Here is a 21,157-nt window from a genome sequence, read left to right on the forward strand (position 1 = left end):
TGTGTGTGTGTGTGTGTGTGTGTGTGTGTGTGTGTGTGTGTGTGTGTGTGTGTGTGTGTGTGTGTGTGTGTGTGTGTGTGTGTGTGTGTGTGTGTGTGTGTGTGTGTGTGTGTGTGTGTGATTACGCCTTAGTATAATTGGCAGCCGTCTCCTGATTCAGGCAGCTGCCGTAATAGCATTATCACATGCTTTAAAAGTGTAGCTGACATTAACCCATGTCAGAGCAGAACTGGGATCTAAGAAGTGAGATGATTAACAGGACTGGGTTTTTTAAGAGGATATTTATTAGCTGGGTGTTATCCTGCTGTTTCACTCTCTGCTAGGTTAACAATGAAGGTGATTTGTTGGCTCTATAAGGGGTCACAAACCCCCTTAAAATTGCCCCTAAAATTATTATCACCAATCTAAAAACAAATAAATATCACCAAACGGATCAGAGATCAAATCCCTGTTATCAGTCTCTGCTGTGTCGGAGCTCAGACCAGTATCCTGCAGCGTTTGCTTTTGAAAGTCCTCTCAAGTGTGTCACAGCATTTGCATCATCAAACCGCGATCTGCTTACCCCCATGAGTTTGACTTTTGGAAGCTCCATATATTTCACTGCGCAGCCTTGGGGGAGGGCCCGTCCGCACTGGATATGAATGTTTATGCATAGTCCTTGGCCTCGTCACCAAAAGGCCATCAATCCTTCCAGTGCCGTTGTGTTCAATTAAAACCTTTCGCCCCCCCCTTTTGCACACCCCAACAAATAAACTCTCTTTCTTTCTCACAAACATACACGCACGCACGCACGCACGCAGACACAAATACACACTCCATCACCCTGTTAGCGAGCCTCCCCCGGTGAGTCAGGGAGATTTATGGGGAGAAGTTGGGTTGGTCAAGCGCCCGTCTTCCCCCGAGGGTCGCCACAGACGCATTAGTATGCCAGGGATCCTCTGGATGGCGTGAAAAAAACCACAAGCCCAGTGGAGCCAAAGGATCGGCACGTCCGAAATTTTGTGCACCCCTCCAGAACAAGCAGAGCGTCAGCCATTAAGCGAAAATGAAAACCTTTGGGGCGAAGTCGGTCGCGATCTCCCAGATATTTACTTCCCGGCCTCGAATGAAAATGCATTAGCCGTGCGAAAAAGCAGATCCAGGATGCTCTTTTCCCCCTCTCTTGTCGTTCTCTTGTAGTCGTCACTGGGAAATTGAAAGCGAACAAGGGGAAATGCTGTTGCACGCAGTGGCACTGTCTCACAGAGAGAAAAGTTCGGTCCCTCTGTGCGAGCTGGAGGGAGTTCTTTGGAAGCCCCCGTTTTCTTGCTCTGTTTGTCTTTGTCTGGGATTTTTTTTTTTTAATCACTCCGAAATCCCATGTTTGTCACAGGAAAACCGGGACACTCACTTTTGAGGAGAACATGCTTTCATTTCGAAAGGCCGTCTGACAGGTGTGTGTGAAGAAGCAGATGATGTGTTTTGAGGAGTGTGTTCAAGCTGTCCTCTCTGTCTCTCTCTCTCTCTGTTCGGCCCGTTTGGGAGGCTTCCCGGTAATTTAAAAACGTGCCTTTGAATTTCTTTTTGCCTGGAATTAGCTCACAGATGTAGTGATGAATGATCTAAAAAACACCCGAGCAAGCATTGCTAAAAGCTCTGCCTTGCTGCAGCTCTTGCACTTTCACTCGAAAAAATACGGAATTCTATCGCCGTCTGCAGAAAACGTCCCAAAAATGGTAAAGTATTCTCCCAAGTGTAATCCGACCCGTGTGTACAGTACTGCCGGGATGAGTTATTAAGACCACGGATCGGGCGTGTGACGAGTGATGGGGAACGCACGTCATCACGGAGACGGATTGACCACCCGCGACTAAACCTATCGGGTAACCAGATGGTAGACAGGCCGTCCCCATCGCTCAGCAACCACCCCGGGCCTGGGATTCGATTGGTCAGGGGTTAATGGGTTGGGCGCCATGAGAACAGGCATGTTGTGGATAAGATGTCAGTGTCTGTCTGGGACATCTCTCTCTCTCTCGCTCTCTCAATGTGTGTGTGTGTGTGTGTGTGTGTGTGTGTGTGTGTGTGTGTGTGTGTGTGTGTGTGTGTGTGTGTGTGTGTGGGTGTGGGTGGGTGTGGGTGTGTGTGTTCACCGTAACGAGCTGGAGGAGACGAGCTCAATTTCCATAAAAAGTCAGAATCTCATCAGTCTTTGTGGCTCACGCATGAGTATACATTTCTGTGAAACCGCTCCGTCAACAGTCATGTTTAATGGTATTTAAAAATCAAAGGACTTCCCACTGAGTCATGGCATAAGAAATGTAAATGTCAACGTGTTGTTTGATTTTTGAACTTCCACTCATGAACAGCGGTCCTGTGGGTTTTAAGACAAGGAGCCATAGAAGCACTAATGTCTGAGCACACTGATCTATGTAAAATGATTTTTTGAACGAGTGACCTTATCAAACCAAGGACAGCTCTAAGCCTTTTCATTCTTTATTCAATCTCCTCTTCATTCTCTTCCGTCGGAGAGCCCTGGTGAGAGTTTGACTTTGACCTGAGCAATTTTGTGATACCCCCTCTACCCCGTCTTCCTTCCTTTTTTTGAAACGTTTATTTTCTTCTTTTTACTTTTTTCATTAACTTACAGTCTGCAAAAATCACACGAATTTCAGTGATGGTGACGTCACACATGTAGGAAACTCGTTGACACGTGTGATCATGTGCAATCCCAAAGGTTTGACATGGGAACCCACATGGGCTTTACACATATTCACATGTGAAATGAATGCGGTCCGTACAACATGGGACAAGATGTGATATTTTTTTTTCATTAGATGATATCAGATGATGAGCAAAAGTTCTCATCATGATGCAGAACATCAGCCCCTGTGGGATCGGTGTAATTATGACATTATTAGATTAGTGTAACTGATGCATTCAAGTGTAGGCAGCATTTTAATGCCGTAGACCTTTGAACATGGATCTAATTTTGGCTACTTTATTTTCTGTTAGGTAGTTTAAACTTTAACATTGCATCATATTTTTCTAATATTTTAGATATCTATAATATATTAAATACATAATGTTAATCAGCAATGCTCAACGGCAGTTAAAAACACTCCTTCACTTTTTCCCTTCTAAAAAATAGATGAGAATTACGAAGTAGTACAAAATGGAAATGAAAATTATTCATTACCAGTGATCCCCCCCTCAGGTTAATTTTCCTGGAACTATCACAAGTGTGATTTGTTTTGTCTGCAGGAGGCTGGTGAACTGAGGCTCTACTGATCTGAATTAATTTCATGTCAAGCTGTGATTAGTTACAGTAGATGGCAGGTACACAGACAAACCCACGCAGCTAATTATCATCAAGTAGCCTCCGCCTCTTCAGTCTGTCTTCTGCAGGCCGATGTGTGACGTGGCAACAGCCGGTCGCACATGTCGACAGCGTTTAGCACTAAATGGCCCTGAAACTACAGACCAAAATATCATTCATAGTCTGCAACCTCTGCTACCTTTTTGCTTCATCTTGAGTTGAATTCCAAGCGAAGGCTGTAGACTGAGTGAACATAAAGAAAGCTGGAACAAATGCAGCTTTAGTTAAAGGAATGAATATCTTAACAGCAGCAGTAAGGGAAAGAGTTGTAGTCTTCTATTATAGACCTGGCCCGTAAGAAACCCTCTCTTTGAGTGTCTCTGGGAAAGTTACTGCAGTTCCCTTTGAACGCGGCCAATTCGTCAGCACAGCTGTCTTCTGCAGTCATAAACTCTTGCGCTCTGATTGGCTCACCGTTGTCGTGTCCTGTGGTGTCGTTTGGCAGAGATGGAGCCGTGGATCTTCAGGTTCAAGGCGGAGGGCACAGTGGATTACTCACAGCTGACCTTCGACCCCGGCCAGAACGAACTGATCGTCGGTGCCAGGTAGGACACATCTGCTGCGCTTCTTTTCTCTCTCTCTCTCTTTCTTTCTTTCTTTCAAGCTGTCTTCTCAGATCAACAGGTCTGGACACTGTCCGGAGTTGCCCTCTCACACATGTAGCACACATCAGGAGACTGTCCATGTCAGACGTGTCCTCAACTACTACAGAATTCTCCCTCTGGTTTTAGGTGTCATGAGGCAAAAACTACACTGTTGAAATCTCTTTCTTTTGTTGAGGTCTCAGTCTCTCGCCTTGAATTTGTCTGACGGTATATACTTTGGTATTGGCTTTTGCCAACAGTAGTCTCCCCAGTCAGACATTTTGTTGGCATCTATGTGTAAATATTCCTCTTCACCCTTGATTGGTTTCGTCAGGTATTGAAGCATCATCGACATGCCCACTCGCTTGTTTGAAATTCTCTAGACTAAACTCTCTTCATACATGGGCTCATTTGGAATTTGACACACACTTTGTACCAGGGAGCCGGCAGGGCAGAGTCTGTTTAATGTCGGGTCCAACAGATTTGGACATTTGCACTCTCTCACATGCAGCTCCTGCGGGTAATTTATAGGATGCATGGATGGATGCGGTGCATGTGTGGGGAAAAAAACATTCTTGTTCTTCCCTCCCCTCTCCTTCTTTTGTTGTCCTGTCTCTCATTGTCCCTTTTTCCCCCCCGTGTTTGTTGGTGCATCGCATGAGTAATGATCAGGTTCCCTATAGATGTCTGCAAAAGGACAATGGCTTTGGAGATAGCTTCCATGTACATTGTCTTCGTCAAGCCCACCCATATGTGTGTGTGTGTGTGTGTGTGTGTGTGTGTGTGTGTGTGTGTGTGTATGTGCGTGTGCCAGCATTCACGCTGGGCTGATTCCAGATGAAGTGTGCTCTGCACTTCTCTTAATGGCTTTAGTTGTCAATGGAAAGAAACTCACTTCAACGCGAGCAGGAGATAACAGCAGCGAGCGAGGAGAGCAGCAAAACAAACAGAAACAAAGTGAGCCCAGGGAATTTACTAATGTACCGCGGCTACTTAGGTGGTAACAGCTAATCAAGAAAAATGTGTGTGTGTGTGTGTTTGTGTTGACAGATTAAAAGCAAAGGTTGAAAAGCTGAGTAAATCCCTGAAATAAATGGCACAATTGAGATGGCATAATGTAGTACGCAAAATGTTTTTTTTATCCGTCCATCTCCTTTTTTTAGCCACAACTCAGTCGATCCCATCAACACCTGGTATCTGCAGCACTCAAAAGATCAAACGAGAGATTGAGTTCAATTCTCTGTGCCAGCGCCGCGTCTCTCGAGTCTCGACTGCGAAAGATGATGTGGCTGGATGGATGGCCGCGGGCTGCGTTAGACGTATGAGTGATAATGGAAGGAAAGAGGGATCGATGCAAATATCAATGCAGTAAAACAGGGGGCCGTGGCTTCGCGGAGAATTGGCCGATAGCCACTCTTCGGGAGATTTATAGATCGCTGCAGTGTTTGTATGTGTATGTGTGTACTTGTGTGTGTGCGAACAGGGCCGAAGAGTTTAACTCCATTATAAGATGTCTACTTTATGACAAACAAATTGCGCTTCTAAAAATCTGAATGTTTCAGAGGGTTTGTGGTGGAATGGACCCAAATTCGAACGTCTCTATTTGCCCGTAGAAGAGCAGCTCCAGAAAAAAAAATTCTCAAAGGGGAAAACAGTTATAATAAATAATGCTTTTAGTCCTAATTGTCAGGTTTCGTGTGATCTCACTTTTCACTATAGCACATAATTGTTTTAGTAGACAGCCTGAGACATTAGCCGACGGACTATTGCTCTTGAGAGGGCATTCATTAGACGTAATGTTTCTTGAAACAGTTGGATATGCCCATGAAACGGTTTTGTTTGTGAAATGTGAAAAGCTCCAGGCTTCAGGCTTCAGGCGAGGCAGGATAGGCAGCTATTAGAGTGAGGTTTCACCGCCAGCCCGGCTTTGACTTTCTTTTAGTTCGTCTCCCTCTCATTGTTTCTCATACACAGAAAACCAGTAGTCACGAGGATAAAAGCTTTTTTTACGGAAGCAGGGCTTTATCAAGTCTGTTTCGCCCTCTAATTATGGGATGGGGAGAAAGAGAGGTCTGCCATTTGCTGCGACGGCTTAAACCAACCCTTCAGGGGGAGGGGAATGGTTACCGTAAACTTCTAAGTGGCTACAGGTTTTACAAATCAAACTCTGTTTACTGAAGGAGTACTTCTGCATATGTGTGTGTGGGGGGGAGGAGTTGCATAGAGCGTTTGGGACTCCAGATGGAGCTGCGCAAAAATCTGATTAATTACTTTGAGTGATATCACTTGCAAACGTCAGGCTGGCGCTGAAGACGACGTGCTTTAAAAATGAAAGAATTCTGGGGTTGGGTAGTTTGAAAGAATTGAAGTCCTGAGGCCACGTCAAGCATCACTGTCGTAGCAACCGCACATTACTCGCCGAACTGTTGGCTGGTTGACTCGCACTGTGCACGGGTGGACGCAGGTGGCAGATTTTGACAGGGAAGATAAAATAACAGTGGAATACCTGTGCCACTGACTTCTGCGCAAGACAACAATGCACCTGGCCGCACCTCCTTCAAGGATTAACACACCCATGGGCACACAGATGTGCCCAAGTGCATTTGCTGTTTGAACAACATGGCTGCGTGGATGGAGAGAATGACCGGCGTGTTGGATCAAAACCCGGAAAGACAGTTGCACCGTGCTTGCTGCAGTTTTGCAACTTGGTGCAGGGCTGTGTAGGCCATTTTTGGAGGAGGAAGGGAGGAGGGGGGGGGTCTCTTTGTGCTGTTGGCTCTACGGCTATAGGGAGCATGACGATGAAAGGGCTATTAGGAGAACACAAATAGACACTGCAGAGAGCAGTTGCCTTTTAACCAAGCAGTTCCCAATCAGCTGACATGTCTCCTTTTTTTTTTTTTTTTACAGAAATCACCTCTTCAGGCTCAACCTGGAGGACCTGACACTGATCCAGGTTAGTGCTCTCTCTCTCTCTCTCTCTCTCTCTCTCTCTCTCTCTCTCTCTCTCTCTCTCTCTCTCTCTCTCTCTCTCTCTCTCTCTCTCTCTCTCTCTCTCTCGGCCCGTCTTTCCGATTCTCCATCCGTCTGACTCACCCACTTTTTCCGGGCGGATATGCACTCAATCTGTCTCCTTACAGTCACACACTGGCACTGGCGTCCAGACCGCCGCCTGTCTCCGGTAAACACAGCGGCATACAGTTGTAGCGCGGTTGCTGCCAGCACCAACAACTTAAAAGCTGTTACAGTAAAAATGCTTTAGCAATTCACATGTCACAACAGCTTCCCATCCAGAGGAGTGACAGTGGGGTTCGGTCGACAGCGTTGTGGGTTGACGCACAACACACAGAGAGAGTGCGTTGATATAAAGTCTAGTCTGGTGTTAATACCTTCCGCATTTAATTCCAGCTTGACTGTATATGAAGTCCTCTGCAGCAACACTCTGTTCTTACTTCCCCTCAGGGTATTAACACCTTGTGCAAATTCTCTAATATGATCCCACCTTGTTGGTTCAATTCTTCGGCTCTTCTCAAGGTAGAAAAGTAAAGTCATACCGAGGGAATAAAATGTTCCGAAATGCTGAATAGAAATTAAAGTAGGCTAACTTAATTTTGCCTTTTGCCTGTGCTGACATGAAAAATAGCAGTAAACTAAAGGTGGCAATTTTGATCTCCTTCTCACAAATGTTGTCATTCAAAGTCTTCTCATATTTCTTCTTTTGTCACCCCCCCCCCGCGAGTCTCCATTCAAACGCAGACACATTGAGGGGGTTTACTTACTTCTAGGTGGTAGCAGCGAGGCTTCTTGGATGGTTGGACAACTCTCGGTGTTAGCCATTTAACACCCTGGAGAAGTCCAGCGGAGAGCATGAGGAGGGAGAGAGAGGGGAACAGGGGAGTGGGAGCCTTTGGAACAAAGGGGTGAATAAACGGAGTGGTGTTAATATAAATCCGCCTGGAAAGCAGAAATGAGAAAAAAAACGGTCAGACAAAATAAGAAGCAAGACTGAATTTGTTGGGAGAAGGGAGCGGAGGGCTGCACACAAAAAGGGATTCAGGGACCCCCCCCCCCCCCCCCCCCCCCCAGTGAAAGAGATGAGGATGAGGATGCATGCAGAGCCCGTCTTTTGTGACTGCTCACTGGGAAAAAGATGCTTCTTTAAAGATGCTCTTTGCCATCCGCGCACCCAATCATCCCTCTTCCCTGAATTTATCCTGCGCTCGGCTGGTGCCGCATAATCAGTGCGGAGATTCCGCCAAGCCAATCAACCCCACCGAGATGTCTTCTCTTGAGAGAATAGGACCTGGTAATCCCTGCCAAGGCCTGGGGCCAATTTGAGATGACCCGTGCACTAGTCCCTGCTTTGCATTTGACTGGACCGGGGGCTACAGAGTCAAGGGGAAGGCTAAGTTCAACTGCTGGAGTTTGTGGAGTGTGCTATTTTTCTATTCACCTCCCCCTGGCATGCCTCCCTTTCCTTTGCTTTCTCGTTCATTCTGGCATGAAGTGGGAGATTTAATTGCACAGACGTTCGGTTGCCTCGGTGGCTGGGTTTACATATATTTGTCATTGTTATTGTTGTTGGATATGAGAGACTCGCAGTGGTTGCCAGAGCACACAAAGAAAGTTTGAGCACAAGCTGCCTCAGTAGTCCAGAGCGTTTTTATTCCAGTTGCGCGGATGTTCAAAAGAGTTGCATGAGGTGCTTCTTTTTTTTTCCTGCAGAAGGAATTGAAAAAAAAAAAAAAAAGGGCTAAAAGCTCCACCCACGTTTGTCTTTGTGATTTCGCCTCATGCCCATCCACCAGCCCTGTCGGATAATGCTCGATGGCAGTGATTTGTTCTTGCATGGCTGGCAGCGCTGAGAGGGAGAATGTGTACGGTTTGACAGAGCACAAGGCTCAGAGCCCTTGTAATGCAAACAGCCGACACAATACACTAAAGAGGTGGATACAATGGCCATCATGATTGACGATGGGCCGGTCTCGTCTTGAATGTACATGCATGAAACATTTATGGGAGAGAAAGAAAAAAAACCCCATCATGGTCTTCTGCTGCATGAGAGCATAATGAATCCCACCCGCTCTTCCTGCACTTGGCTGCAGTACGATGAGTTATTTTCAAGGCCAGCAGATGAACTCTGAATACCTGGTGGTCTTACTGTTGTATTATGTAGGGTGCAGAGAGAGGTGACACTCAGGGTGGTATAGCCAAACACTGCTCACCCACTCTATTGCACATATCGAGCTGAGACTCCGGGATCGATTGAGTCTGAGCCACAAGCAACCGTAATCTCCTTGGTAAATGCCCTCTGTGCTCGGAGGTAATAAAAAAAAAAAGAAGGATAGAATAGAAGAACCCAAGAAGATCAGGAGTTGGAAAGGAAGAGGACCTTTTGTTGAAAGATTGGACGTTGAGCCATCTGAGAACTTTCATTGCCTGTGTGTCATTCGAGGCCAACCCCCCTCAGATCTTTAATATATCCTGGGAGGAGAGCGAGTTCAGTCGCTTTGGAGAAATCTAAAAGTTTGTCTTCACATAACAGTGCAACGCTCTCAGGATCATACAGTATGAGCGGAAAATCCCCCATATTGCATGAACTGGCCAGCCATGCGCAAACTGAATGATAATTCGGGGGTTGAAGTGGGGAGAGTCAGACCTTGAAACGTGAATCAGCCATCCCTTTATTGGAGTTAATATCTGGTCCTTTTTTTTTGGGCTCCTGCAGTGTCTTAACAGCCTGAAGTGGCCTAGCTCTACCTGTCAAACTCCAGTCTCACCAACAGCGATCTGATCTCTGTTAAGAACGAAAGGGGGATACTTTTCTCCTTGCTTCTCACTTTCAAATGTGTGCAGTTCGAGCACAAGGAAAAAAAGAGAAAAAAGACGAGGACTTAACTCTGCAGCGTGTACAACTAATGAGACGTTTTCGAGCTACCACAGCCAAAGGATTAGCTATAAAAACAGCAGCCAAAAGGATAATGTCCTTCCTCCGACTGCAGGTGAATCCCACTTTATATCTCCCATCTGTTCAGTATTGTCCTTCTGGCCCCTCTGTCCCTCATTCAGCTCCCTGCCCTCAGCCGCTGCCAACCTTGGGCAGGCGACTCGACGCTGGCATCGCCATTATGCACCTTCCGCGGGCCCCGCTGTGGAGAGGCATGATGAATCGTGGGCCTCCTGCATTTGCATTGTATTCAATTTTTCCGATTGTGTTGCCAGGGCTGATGAATGGCCGCGCCCGCTCGACGTACCGCTCTGCGTTTCAGTCGCCTCGCCCCGTGCGCTTCCCAAATAATGTCCTTTTGATGGCGAATACGGTGATTCCTCGCTGGCCCTTTGTGCGGCTCCATCTTTACCCTTTCACACCTGGTCCAATAGGAGACTATGCACTTTTTTAGGCTGGGCCCTGAAAAGCCGGTGTGTGTTTAATTTGCAGGCGCAAATTATTATATACTATTATTATATATTTTTATTACTCTGTTAAGCAGAGTAATAAAAATGAAAAAAACACCCCTTTAGGAAGCCAATATTAGCCCGCCGCCTCCGTGCGTGATCGAAACAGGATGCAGATGATGAGGCCGAGTTTCAACAGAAACCAGTGTGGCCCGGCATTAGTCAATAAGCGCTGGGATGAGGGGGATCAGTGGCATTGTTCACCATTCAATACAGCAGCCGGAGGAGAAAATAACGGATATTCACTCCAGCCTCTCTCCCTCTCTCCCCCCGCACTGGCACATGAGAACACTATCCATGACAGCTCCCCTTGGCAACAGATGCCGTGTGGTGTTGAGATGTATACTGTGCCTGCGTTTTCTCCCTTTTGCTTCCCCTCGTATTGTCATGTCGTAAAGAAGGAGGTCGGGGGGTGGGGGGACTCCAAAGAAAACAAAAGGCTTTCTCCTGTATCACCTGTTGTATTTCGCTGGCCTGTCTCTTGCAATTACACTTCATCAGACAGACAATTAGCCCTGCTAATCAGCACCTAACAGAAGCGATCCTCCTTCGCTCTGGAAGCATTACTGTTTCAATTACTGGAAACCCCGCTAACTCGGCCGTTTAAATGCATGGAATAAAAAAAAAAAAAGGCATCAACGGCGTTGTTGATACAGATACCAGCACGCTCCTTGGTGTCGTGGCGTTTGATGGCAATGTTTAAGCAAGTGGGTTGTGATGTTGAGTATTAAGGAACGCAGCGGGGGGGGGGGGGGTCACGCTTCAACACTGACTGATCATTTTGCGGCGTTGTGATGCTTATGTGCAGCGGCACAAACCGACGCGCCCTCACCCGACAGGGCACCGAGACGGATTTCTTTCGTGTAAATCTCTCGGGTTGTTTACATCAGCAGACATCAGTCTAAATAGTAAACATTGCACCAGTACATTAAGAGGTAATATCGACTGTTCATAAGACAGATGAGACTCTCCCCCGGCAGGATTTGTCCGGCTCTCGCTCTCGACCCCTCAACGCCGTCCGCTTGTAATGAGACGCACACAGCCAGTCGTTTCACAAAGCTAGACAGCTGTCAGCAGCGGGTGTGTTCTCTGGACCCCGCTTTATGCAAAATATATTAATATATTCAATATCATGTCTGGAAACTGTGCTGTTTTGGAATTCCACTCCTCACCCCCGTCCTCCGTCTCACTGAGCCTGCTTCACTCTACCCACACGGCCTCCCTCGCTGTGGCCCGACTCCTCGGTTGGACTCTGTTTCCTCTTTGTTGTTCTCTCTGCCTGTTTGTCTCCAGTTTTCCCTTTTTTCGTCTCTCTTCCCCTTTGTCTCTATCTCCCTCGCTGCCCACCGGCTCCCGTGGTATCTCTCCTACACCCACCTTGTGGTGACAATGGCCCCTCAGTGTGAGGGGTTGACGAGAGGCTCGGGCACAATGGTTTCGTCTCTGAGGACGGCGCCCTTTACAGGGGGACAGCAGAGCGGGCGGACACAAGAAAACGTTACAAATCTCTGAATTTTTATCTTGTTTTTATCAGCATCCCTGAAGCAACAAATGTCTGTTACCCACTGTGCCGAATCCCCCCTGCCGCTCTCTGAATTTCTGCATCTTAATCACACTTTATCTCGCTTCAAGGAGTCAGATATCAACAGTATCACTCAAAAGTAACACGGCAAAGAAAACCATGAACAATTGGACAGTCATCCAAACAAACAGGTTCGCCAATATAATGTGAAATAGAAAGCACAGGTAAGTGGTGAATGAGTCATCCACACTGTCAGTGGTTCATGTTCCTCACAGTTTGCAGAATTACAGATTGCCTGGTTTAAATTGGATCTTTCTTGCCTCAGCATTCAAAGGCGTTATTAATAACACTTTGAATGTGCGTATTAGTCTTAGCCTTAAAACACCAGGGCAGTCATATATCTAATCGTCTGACCACGGATTTCAGACATGAAATGCAGGCTGCCTCCACCCGTACACCCCCCCCTTCCCCCACATCCCTCTGCTGGATCCTCATCTGTTTCATCGTTTATTTGACAGAGATCTTTACTGCCCACTTCATAAAGTCTGGCAGTCACAGAAAAACGATTTTTATGGACTGATCCGACACAAGAACAATCTCCTGAACAGTGTACTATTGGCTCATTCAGAGGTTCATAGTGTATTGAACCGATTTTTAGCTTCTTTGAGCGTCGAATGTGGTATTGACCTGACAGATGTATTGAAGTGCTCCTAAAAAGGTGAGCAAGATGTGCATTAGACCTGTGTTTCTACTGGTTCTGCCACATTAATGTTAATCTGATGGCATTCAAGTCTCAGTTCTGAGTTCGGAATATTGGGTCTGGACATTTTCCGCAGTATACCGTTCCACGTATGAAGAACACAGAAGCAGATCGTCCGGCTCAGACGCCGTTCACGACTGCGGGACAATTTCCGAAACATTCAGACGAGGGGTGGTGCCTGGGTGGAGAGCGCCCACTCGTTTGCCGTGAATCTTACCAGAGATGTTCCTTCTGTATTCTCACATGGGCTCACGGAAGATTTGACGAGGGGACTGGCAGTAGAGAGTTCCCTTGAAATGTTGAAATGCTGCTAGAATCTTAATTCTTTCATATCAGATTTCAGCAATATTCACATTCTCGAAAGTCCAGTGCCATTCTGGATTCAAGACGCACACACACACACACACACACCACCGTGCCCGGCTCACTAAATGTGATCCCAACCCTCTCATATTCTCTCATCTCCTTTGCTGCTTCTAACGCCGATAAGGCTGAGAAGGGTTATTTAACAGGATCCTGTTTCATTTCAGTTCAAGGTAGATTTATCTTAGGCGCTGAACAAAAGCATGTTAATGTGCTTTTAATGCTTCTTAATGACACTTGGTGCTCTGCCTTTTTCACGGCTGTGATGGTTGTTCTTTAATCTGGACCATTTGAGACAGGGCTGTCGGATAGCGCGGCTTCGGTGGTCAATGATGCCAGCGCATCCCCCCACTCATGAGCTCATGAGCGTAAACTACTTTGCTAAATATAGCTGACGTGTCGGCGATGTAACGACAAGGCAAAGTATTCTGAAAAATCTCTTTATGACTGCGTTGAATGATGATGAATGATATAATCGCCCCGTAATGATAAAAGCAACCACTTTGCTCGCATTAGTGTGATCTTACAGTTGTAATTTTTGCATTGTATTGTGATTGATTTTTAGACAAGTGCGGTTTCTGGCCATTAACAGGATTTCTCCCCCAATGCGATAAGTGAAATCACTTTTCAGCAGCGCCTGCATTCAATTCAGCTGGGACCGACTGTGTGTGTGTGTGTGTGTGTGTGTGTGTGTGTGTGTGTGTGTGTGTGTGTGTGTGTGTGTGTGTGTGTGTGTGTGTGTGTGTGTGTGTGTGTGTGTGTGTGTGTGTGTGTGTGTGTGTGTGTGTGTGTGTGTGTGTGTGTGTGTGTGTGTGTGTGTGTGTGTGTGTGTGTGTGTGTGTGTGTGTGTGCAGGCTCTGCTGCATGTGCTGATTTGTGCGGTTTGTTTCTGTGGTGGCTGCATGGCCCCAGAATAGCCTGATTTGGCCTGGAATGTGAACTCTCTCACACAACACACACACACACACACACACACACACACACACAGAATCCAGCACCCATTAATACTCCATATCTTATCCTCTCTGAATAGAACCACACACCCTCAGCTCTCTCTTCTCTCTAAGCTCCCTCCTGCTGCTGCATTTATGTGTGTGTGTGTGTGTGTGTGTGTGTGTACATACGGGTGTTTCTATGCCTCCCAGTTGAAAGGCCACCGAGGCGAAAAAAGCAAAGTTCTTGTCATAAAACACAGAGGAAACTCCCAGGGCCTTCTGAAAGAGGAAATGAAAGAAGTTCTCCTAAGTGCTGAGGGGGGTGTATAGCTTTCTGTCCCCCTCTTGTCCTGGCATAAAAAAACAGCCCTTTCCAAGGTGAAAATTCTCTTTTGGTTAGCCATATTTACTGTATTCCCACCGAGTGAAGTCCTGCGGCCGTGGCCATTAGCCAGGTTATTACTGCCGGAAGAGTCGTATCCCTGAGAAGTTGAATAGGTTTTACTTCGGGAGACTTTTTGTCACTTGGCGTTAAGCGTCTTATTGCGACAGCCAATTTTACCGTTAAGTATTCCTCCCTGCCAGTCATATGGAGCCGGTGGGAGTCGGCGCTACTTCTGCCTGTCACTAGCGAGAGTGTCTTAGTGGCCCCGGTGCTGTCCCGAGGCCAACACTCATTTCATAAGTAGGGAACTTTAATCAACGAGGGAGCCCCTCTCCCCAGAGGTCACGCGGAAAATGAAACGGTAGAAACCGGAGCACGGTGGTGTCCTCGCCCCTTGGAGGAGACAAGACGACGTGTTAGTATCTTCTCATTCCTATTATTTCCTGTGGTAAAAAAAAAAAAAATGTAAGAGCCGTCCCTCTGTTTCTCACATGTAAATTACACTGGCGTCCTACTCCAGGGATTCGCCTGTCACGTCTTCAGATCCCTCCGTTTTCCCTCACGCATAAATCAAACTGGCATTTGGCTCCGTGCTCACTTCCCTCCCAGTTTTTTCTTGACGCCTCTGCTTGATATGCACCTTAATTGGATTCTGTGTCTGTGTTTAACACGGCTTATCAACTTGTGCGTTCTTCACGTGTGTGCGCGCGCGCGCGAGTGTAAGACTGTGCAGTGGAGACGTAACGTTAAATGGATTTTGCTCTCGTCGTAAACTCTTCCCCCAAATAGTCAAAGAATAGCCAGCGCCGCAGCCGGCGCATCAATCTCATCCTTTTCTCGTCTTCTGTGGGATTTTTCTTTTTTTTTCCCTTTTTTCGGGCCGGCCATCTCAGACAGAGTCACCAGACGTCCAATTGACTTCAGAGAGGTGTGAATTTTGCCACAGTGGCGGCCCAGGCATTGTTTTGTTCGGCTTCCCAGAGAGGTTTCCAAAGTGGTTTTCGTGGCGACATGGCGTCGAATGTTTGTGATGTGTGCTTCTTCTTCTTGACGGTTTATTGGGAGCTTTACACCCACCGCTTTCTCTCTCTCTCTCGCTCTCTCCCTGCAGGAGGCGGAGTGGCGCTGCGACGAGTTCACCAAGGGAGCCTGCTTCAGCCGTGGAAAATCTGAGGTGAGTCCTAAGTGACGCCGGAGCAGTTGAGAATGTCACGCTGGTGTGTTGCCTTGTGGGACACTTGTCATGATGTTGAGGAAAAACATGTTTTGCTTGTGGTATTGCAAACCAAAAAAAGAAAACACTGCAAAGTGCACTTCATGAATTCCGCTTGGTTGCAGCCAACTAAACCTGCTGATTCGGTTGAAGCGGCCTTCCAGAATCTGGCATTCCACCACATCTGTGGATGAGAGATGCAGCTGAATAACATCTCTCTGTGAGACAGTTTATGTCTAATAAATGCCAACATATTTTTCAAACTTCACACGCTGTTTGTGAAACAAGACACCGCTATGTTAGTGGCTCTTTGGGACTGAATACTGACACAGTGGTGACCATGCCATGCCTTGAGCCAGGCCACTAGAGTGGCTAAAAATGTGATGTCCAATCGTAATCCAAGATTACCCTGATGACATCACAAGGTGTATAATCTCAGATTTTACAAAGCGCCCCGCAGAGACCAATAAAGTTATGTTAATTCATAAGTTGATGGAGTTTTCCCTTTCGACACAATAACATAAACAACTACAATCTCCGTCCGAGCAACCGCGGCGGCCGATGATTGTTCGGCATTTCGCTGTGGCTTCTGGTCGTCTACGAAAATAACACGTTTACCAGAGGAACCTGAAGGATGTCACAATTTCCCACCAGAGCATCAGTGCTGAATTATAGTTATGGTTGGAGAGGAAAAAAAGAGAAAGAAAGTCACCGATTTTTCTTCCCTCTTACAGGCAGCGTTGAATCACCCCCAGAGAACGCATCACAACCAAATAGCTGAAAGTGTCAAAAGTTATGATGAAACAGAACGAAGCCTGAGAGCAACGTGGAGCTCTCTCCGCTCAGCCTTTCAACACACGGACTTAGCTCGGAATCCCTGCTTTGCATGCGGTGATTGGCCTCGAGGGGGATTTTAGATCAACTTGTTGGGAAGTCAAAAGATTCCCCCGACCACACCTTAACTCTTATTTATAGTCCTTGTGAAAGAGGAGGAGCTCCTATTGTTTTTGTAGTTTCTTTTTGTGCTCCACTGTATGTTTTTGTGGTCAGCTCTGCATGATATTTCTCCCCCAACAGCTGGTGTAGGGGCTGAACTTGACTTGTGGGTGAACTGCCCAGCCCCGATCAGTGTGTGTCTGTGTGTGTGCGAGCTCGGGCCCATGCCGCTGTGTATTTATCCTCCTGTGAAAGGTGGTTAGGGACCTATAATAGGTATACTTCAGGGCTGGCCAGCATGAGATAGCTGTCGTGAATTACAGACCAAAGCTGCCTCAGTCCTTGAGAGACGCTTGCTTGTCTGGTGGAGTCGAATTGTTTTGCTCACTGAGGATCGGCGCCCGTTCCCTGAGAACAGCATTAGTGGTCTTCATTCTCCCCCTGCAGCCGGCGGGGCTCTCGATGGTTTATCGCCGAGCTCAGCGCGCACCAATATACCATCGCTTAAGCCATTACGCAGATACCTTGCCTCTGTTTTGAGCGAATTTACAATTGATTGTTTTTTTTTTCCCCCCTAATGCACACGTCTGCTCCTCTGCTGTGTATTTGATTTATTCAAACCAGGAGGAGAAAGGGGAGTTGAATTGACTTGACAGGACTTGATTGCCGCCTCTGTTTTTGCTCCATAATGCGAGCGCCAAGCATAACAGCCTCTGTATTATAGTGCGGACGGGGGAACATTTGTCAGGAAGTTTTCATAAACAAGTCAAGACTGTGAGGCAAGTATAAATATGCCGTTATTAACCGTAGGAACAAGCTGCAAGGAAGACTTGAATTAGGGCGGACCCCCTTCCTATCAGGACCCCCCACTCCTGCCCCGTCCTAAACACATACATAACCATAATAGCACAGATATATAGGCATACGTCACAAGTGTAACTACACACACTTGCTTCATCATCTCTTATGAACAGGCACATACATAAACACATACGCACGTGCACAGGCTGTGCTTAGCACAAGGAAACGAGTTGTTTTACGAGTCAACCTCTATCTTGATAGGGAAAAATAAAATCCTCTCCTCTCCTTCCTCCCCCGTCTCTCCTGCGGTGCCCTCATCGCTCCTAAATCATGCTCTTTTCGGGGGGGGGGGGGGGGGGGGGCACCCTGGGCACCTTGAGTGGCTCAGACAATAGCAGATTTACGAGGTGTTAAATTTCTACGAGGACCCCTCTTCAACCCGGCCGCGGCCCTATTCAGATGCAGGGGACTCATTTATTACCTTGTCCCGGGACAAAAACACAATGGTGCTCTCTGACATGATTACTGACTGCTGTTGTTACATTTACCATGAGCTTTGTTGACGCTAATCCCTCAGAAAAAAACCTGCGTGACAGCCCGAGCGTTCGGCGGCAATCAATCAATCATTCACTCCCCCAGTCCTGCTTTATTTGTCAGATGCTTCTCAACTGAGCGCTGAGTGGTCCAAGCCAAAACCTCAGAGCGGTTCGAATCGATTAATGTAAAAAAAAAGGACCATGGATTGAATGATGTATATTCGAGGCTTCACTTCCATTTCTCCCTTTGACCGGTGAACAAAGCCGAAGGGAATTTTTCTTAACCAATCCTGAGTGGTCCTCTCCCACGCCTGCGGCGTTTATCTGCCCTCCACCTTGTTGAGACCCCTCTCCAAATCTGGTACCTGTTGAGTTAAGATGTGACACGGCTAAGCTGCGCGAGAATTAGCCTTGATCTCACTCTGTCGAGCTCAGCCACGCTTTTGAGTGAACGTCCCGCGGTTGCTTTTTCTTTTTTTTCTTCCTCGTTTATTGGCATTAAGTGTAATTTTGCCCCACCGCCCGACGCTGCTGCCTGTCAATAGGTAGATACTGGTGCTGCTGCTGACGGCTAACTGTGATGTGTGTTTGTGTGTCCTGGTGTGTTTTTCACAGGAGGAATGCCAGAACTACATCAGGGTGCTGCTGGTGAATGGGAACCGGCTGTTCACCTGTGGAACCAATGCCTTCACCCCCATCTGCACCAACCGAACGGTACGGACAACAACTTTATGTAAACCTCACTGGCTGTGGGTTCGACAATGTTTACGTCAACGTTAGTTGTCATGTGTCAGCGCCGGTGACATCACCTGTGGCCAGGGGCATTGGGTCGTCCGTTCATCCGTCTGTACGTGTGTGACGTCCGAGTCATGTGATTCATTTATCTCAGAGAAAATATTTGAGGGTGTTCCTTCAACTTTGGTGCAAATGTTCACTTGGACTCAAGCATGAACCGATGAGATTTTTGGTGGTCAAAGGTCAAGGCCTCGTGACCTCACGCAACACATTCTTCCTCCTTCCAAAATCCGTGAGCAATAGAAAGCAGCCTCTCACAATTCAACATGCTCAGGTTGTGCCAATGCAGCGTTTCTCGATGTGCCATCAGTAGCTGATTGTAATTAATGCTGGCAAATGTTAACAAGCCTCAGATATTCATGTCGAACAGACTCCAGTGGGTCATTTACTGACTTGATACTCTACTTCCATACTTATGGCCACAGAGGCTGCTGTTTAGCAAATATTATGGTATCGCTTTAAAGAATTTGAGTCAAAAATTCAGAGATGATAAGTCTGTGGACAGATTTTTGGCACTGGCTACAATTTCAATAACAGGGATGATGTATCGCTTTTTAAAAACTAAATACAAGTGACAGAATAAAGAAACACATTAATGGTCGGTGTGTTGTAGGTCTTCCAAAAACTGTCCTGCTGACACTGCAGCACAGTATGGAAGATTGCGGCAGCTGTAATACAGTATGTGTCACATGTATTTGTCAGTTTTAACTGAAAATCTGTGTTCGAACTCCAATTTTTACACAACAAAATCACGACTTAGTAAGATATTTCATGCCGGATAATAAGATTGAAGTGTTATTGATTGGACTGACAATGTCAGGCGGAAAGGTCAAAGATGATCAACACATTTAATCAAAGTGCAATTTAGTCATGAGTTTCATAACGCAGGCTTCACTGTATCAGCTCCCTTGGCTGTATCTTGCCTCCCGCGGTGCAGTCGGGGATGTAGACTAATTATGAGATGTCTCTTGTTAATCTTGATTATTTAAAAAGTCATGTCACCTCAAACTGGTTAAACGCCCGCAATCGACATATTGGCTAAAGCTCATTACTGCAAAAATAATCATGATTATCGTTGCCTTAGAGGTAAACACATGCGTGGTCTCACTGTGCTGCTTAGCCCTTCTTCATGAGTCATTGCAATTATTTACTTTCTGTTTTTTTCATCATGCTTTCTTTTCTTCTATATTTAATTTGAGTGTTGTGGTAGGGTTTTAATTCCTCCTTTTGCAAATCCCGTGCAGCTCCTTATCTCCTCTTTAAAGGTATTTTTCGTCGGACTTTTAAGTTCCATGCGCTATTGTGTCAGCAGGGTCTCGACACAGTAAGAGCATTATTCTTTGTAAAATTAACCACTGGTTTGTGACTTTCCTCTGTCTTCTCATTTTTGTGTCAAAAGCACAAAGTGCTAAAAAGGCCAATGTTTCTCTGTAGCTTACGAATCAGGAAAGACATTTATTGGTGGCAGGGGCCCACTGAAGTTAAGTTTAGACCAAGTTTTACATTGAAACCAACCTTTAAAATGTCGGACTATTATGCTTATCTTAGAACGTCGATTGGGCATCATCAGCTTACCTGCTCCTCGTGTGGTGGGATTCCGGAGGAGGAGGACGCAGGGCTTTACTATTCCCATGACATTTGTTTTTGTCCAAAAAGCACTGCATACAAAGGTCACTGGCTCATAATGTCTGTTTACCACTGTGGAAATACATATAGAAGAAATGTCATGACATTATTATAGCGGTATTTCATCAGCCACCGTCGTATTTACCCACTGAACGTCCGTTAATATGAAACACTGGTTGGCCACTAGGAACAGTGATGGAATCACGCTCGCTCAGGCAGATTTACTACAGCCGTGATGGATGAGCAGAGGGAGCAGAATATTCTATTAGTTTAATAAGTGCTCTGAGGTTATTGATCAAACGGCTTCCTCCGACTTTTAGCCATTTGTTGAGTATGAGCACAAAATTGATAATGACAGGGATCATTGTGATTATGAGTTGGGGGGGGGGGGTATTTCTTACAATGAGAGTCATTCAGGGAGGTCTCGGTTAGAGGGACGTCTCTCTGTACAAGCATAAAACAACAAACTTTTATTTTTATTTTGTTATAAACCTTTCCCATAAGGGCGTAGAGCGAATTGTGTGAAATGTTGTCATACATTTCATGATGGTGATTCATGATGAAAACAATATCTGTTTTTCATCTGTATATGGGGTTTTATGGATTATGGTATTTTTCAGTTGTTAAAACTAACAAGCCCATGCAACATTAAAACATTTAAATTGTAAACGCCATTAAAAATGTACATATTAGTCTGCCAATAATACAGATTGGTGATCAAATTGATTATGATGGCAGTTGTTACAGTGGTGGAGACAGAGACAGTGGACCTTGTGATAATAAAGTTGATGAGGATGTTAATTGTTATTTATTTTAATTCTCATTTGCGATCACTGCCCACATGAAAAATAAATACTACAGCAATTTAATGTAATTGATAAAATCAAACA

General features: G+C 46.1%; 1 protein-coding gene across 4 annotated transcripts in view; it reads left to right on the forward strand.

Annotated features, from left to right (window-relative positions):
- sema5a (sema domain, seven thrombospondin repeats (type 1 and type 1-like), transmembrane domain (TM) and short cytoplasmic domain, (semaphorin) 5A) overlaps positions 1-21,157 on the forward strand; it is a 121,027-nt gene that overhangs the window by 40,914 nt on the left and 58,956 nt on the right. For all 4 annotated transcript variants that reach the window (XR_004786521.2, XM_035618812.2, XM_035618813.2 and 1 more), the window contains exons 3-6: positions 3,801-3,900; positions 6,850-6,895; positions 15,472-15,534; positions 18,462-18,560. Coding sequence is in view for 3 of the 4 variants with exons in the window: in XM_035618812.2 (XP_035474705.1) it covers positions 3,801-3,900; positions 6,850-6,895; positions 15,472-15,534; positions 18,462-18,560 (308 nt within the window). In the remaining variant the exon portion in view is untranslated. The remainder of the gene's footprint in view (positions 1-3,800; positions 3,901-6,849; positions 6,896-15,471; positions 15,535-18,461; positions 18,561-21,157) is intronic.

The sequence above is a fragment of the Scophthalmus maximus genome, chromosome 21 (assembly GCF_022379125.1).
Source record: "Scophthalmus maximus strain ysfricsl-2021 chromosome 21, ASM2237912v1, whole genome shotgun sequence".
Taxonomy (NCBI): Eukaryota; Metazoa; Chordata; class Actinopteri; order Pleuronectiformes; family Scophthalmidae; genus Scophthalmus; species Scophthalmus maximus.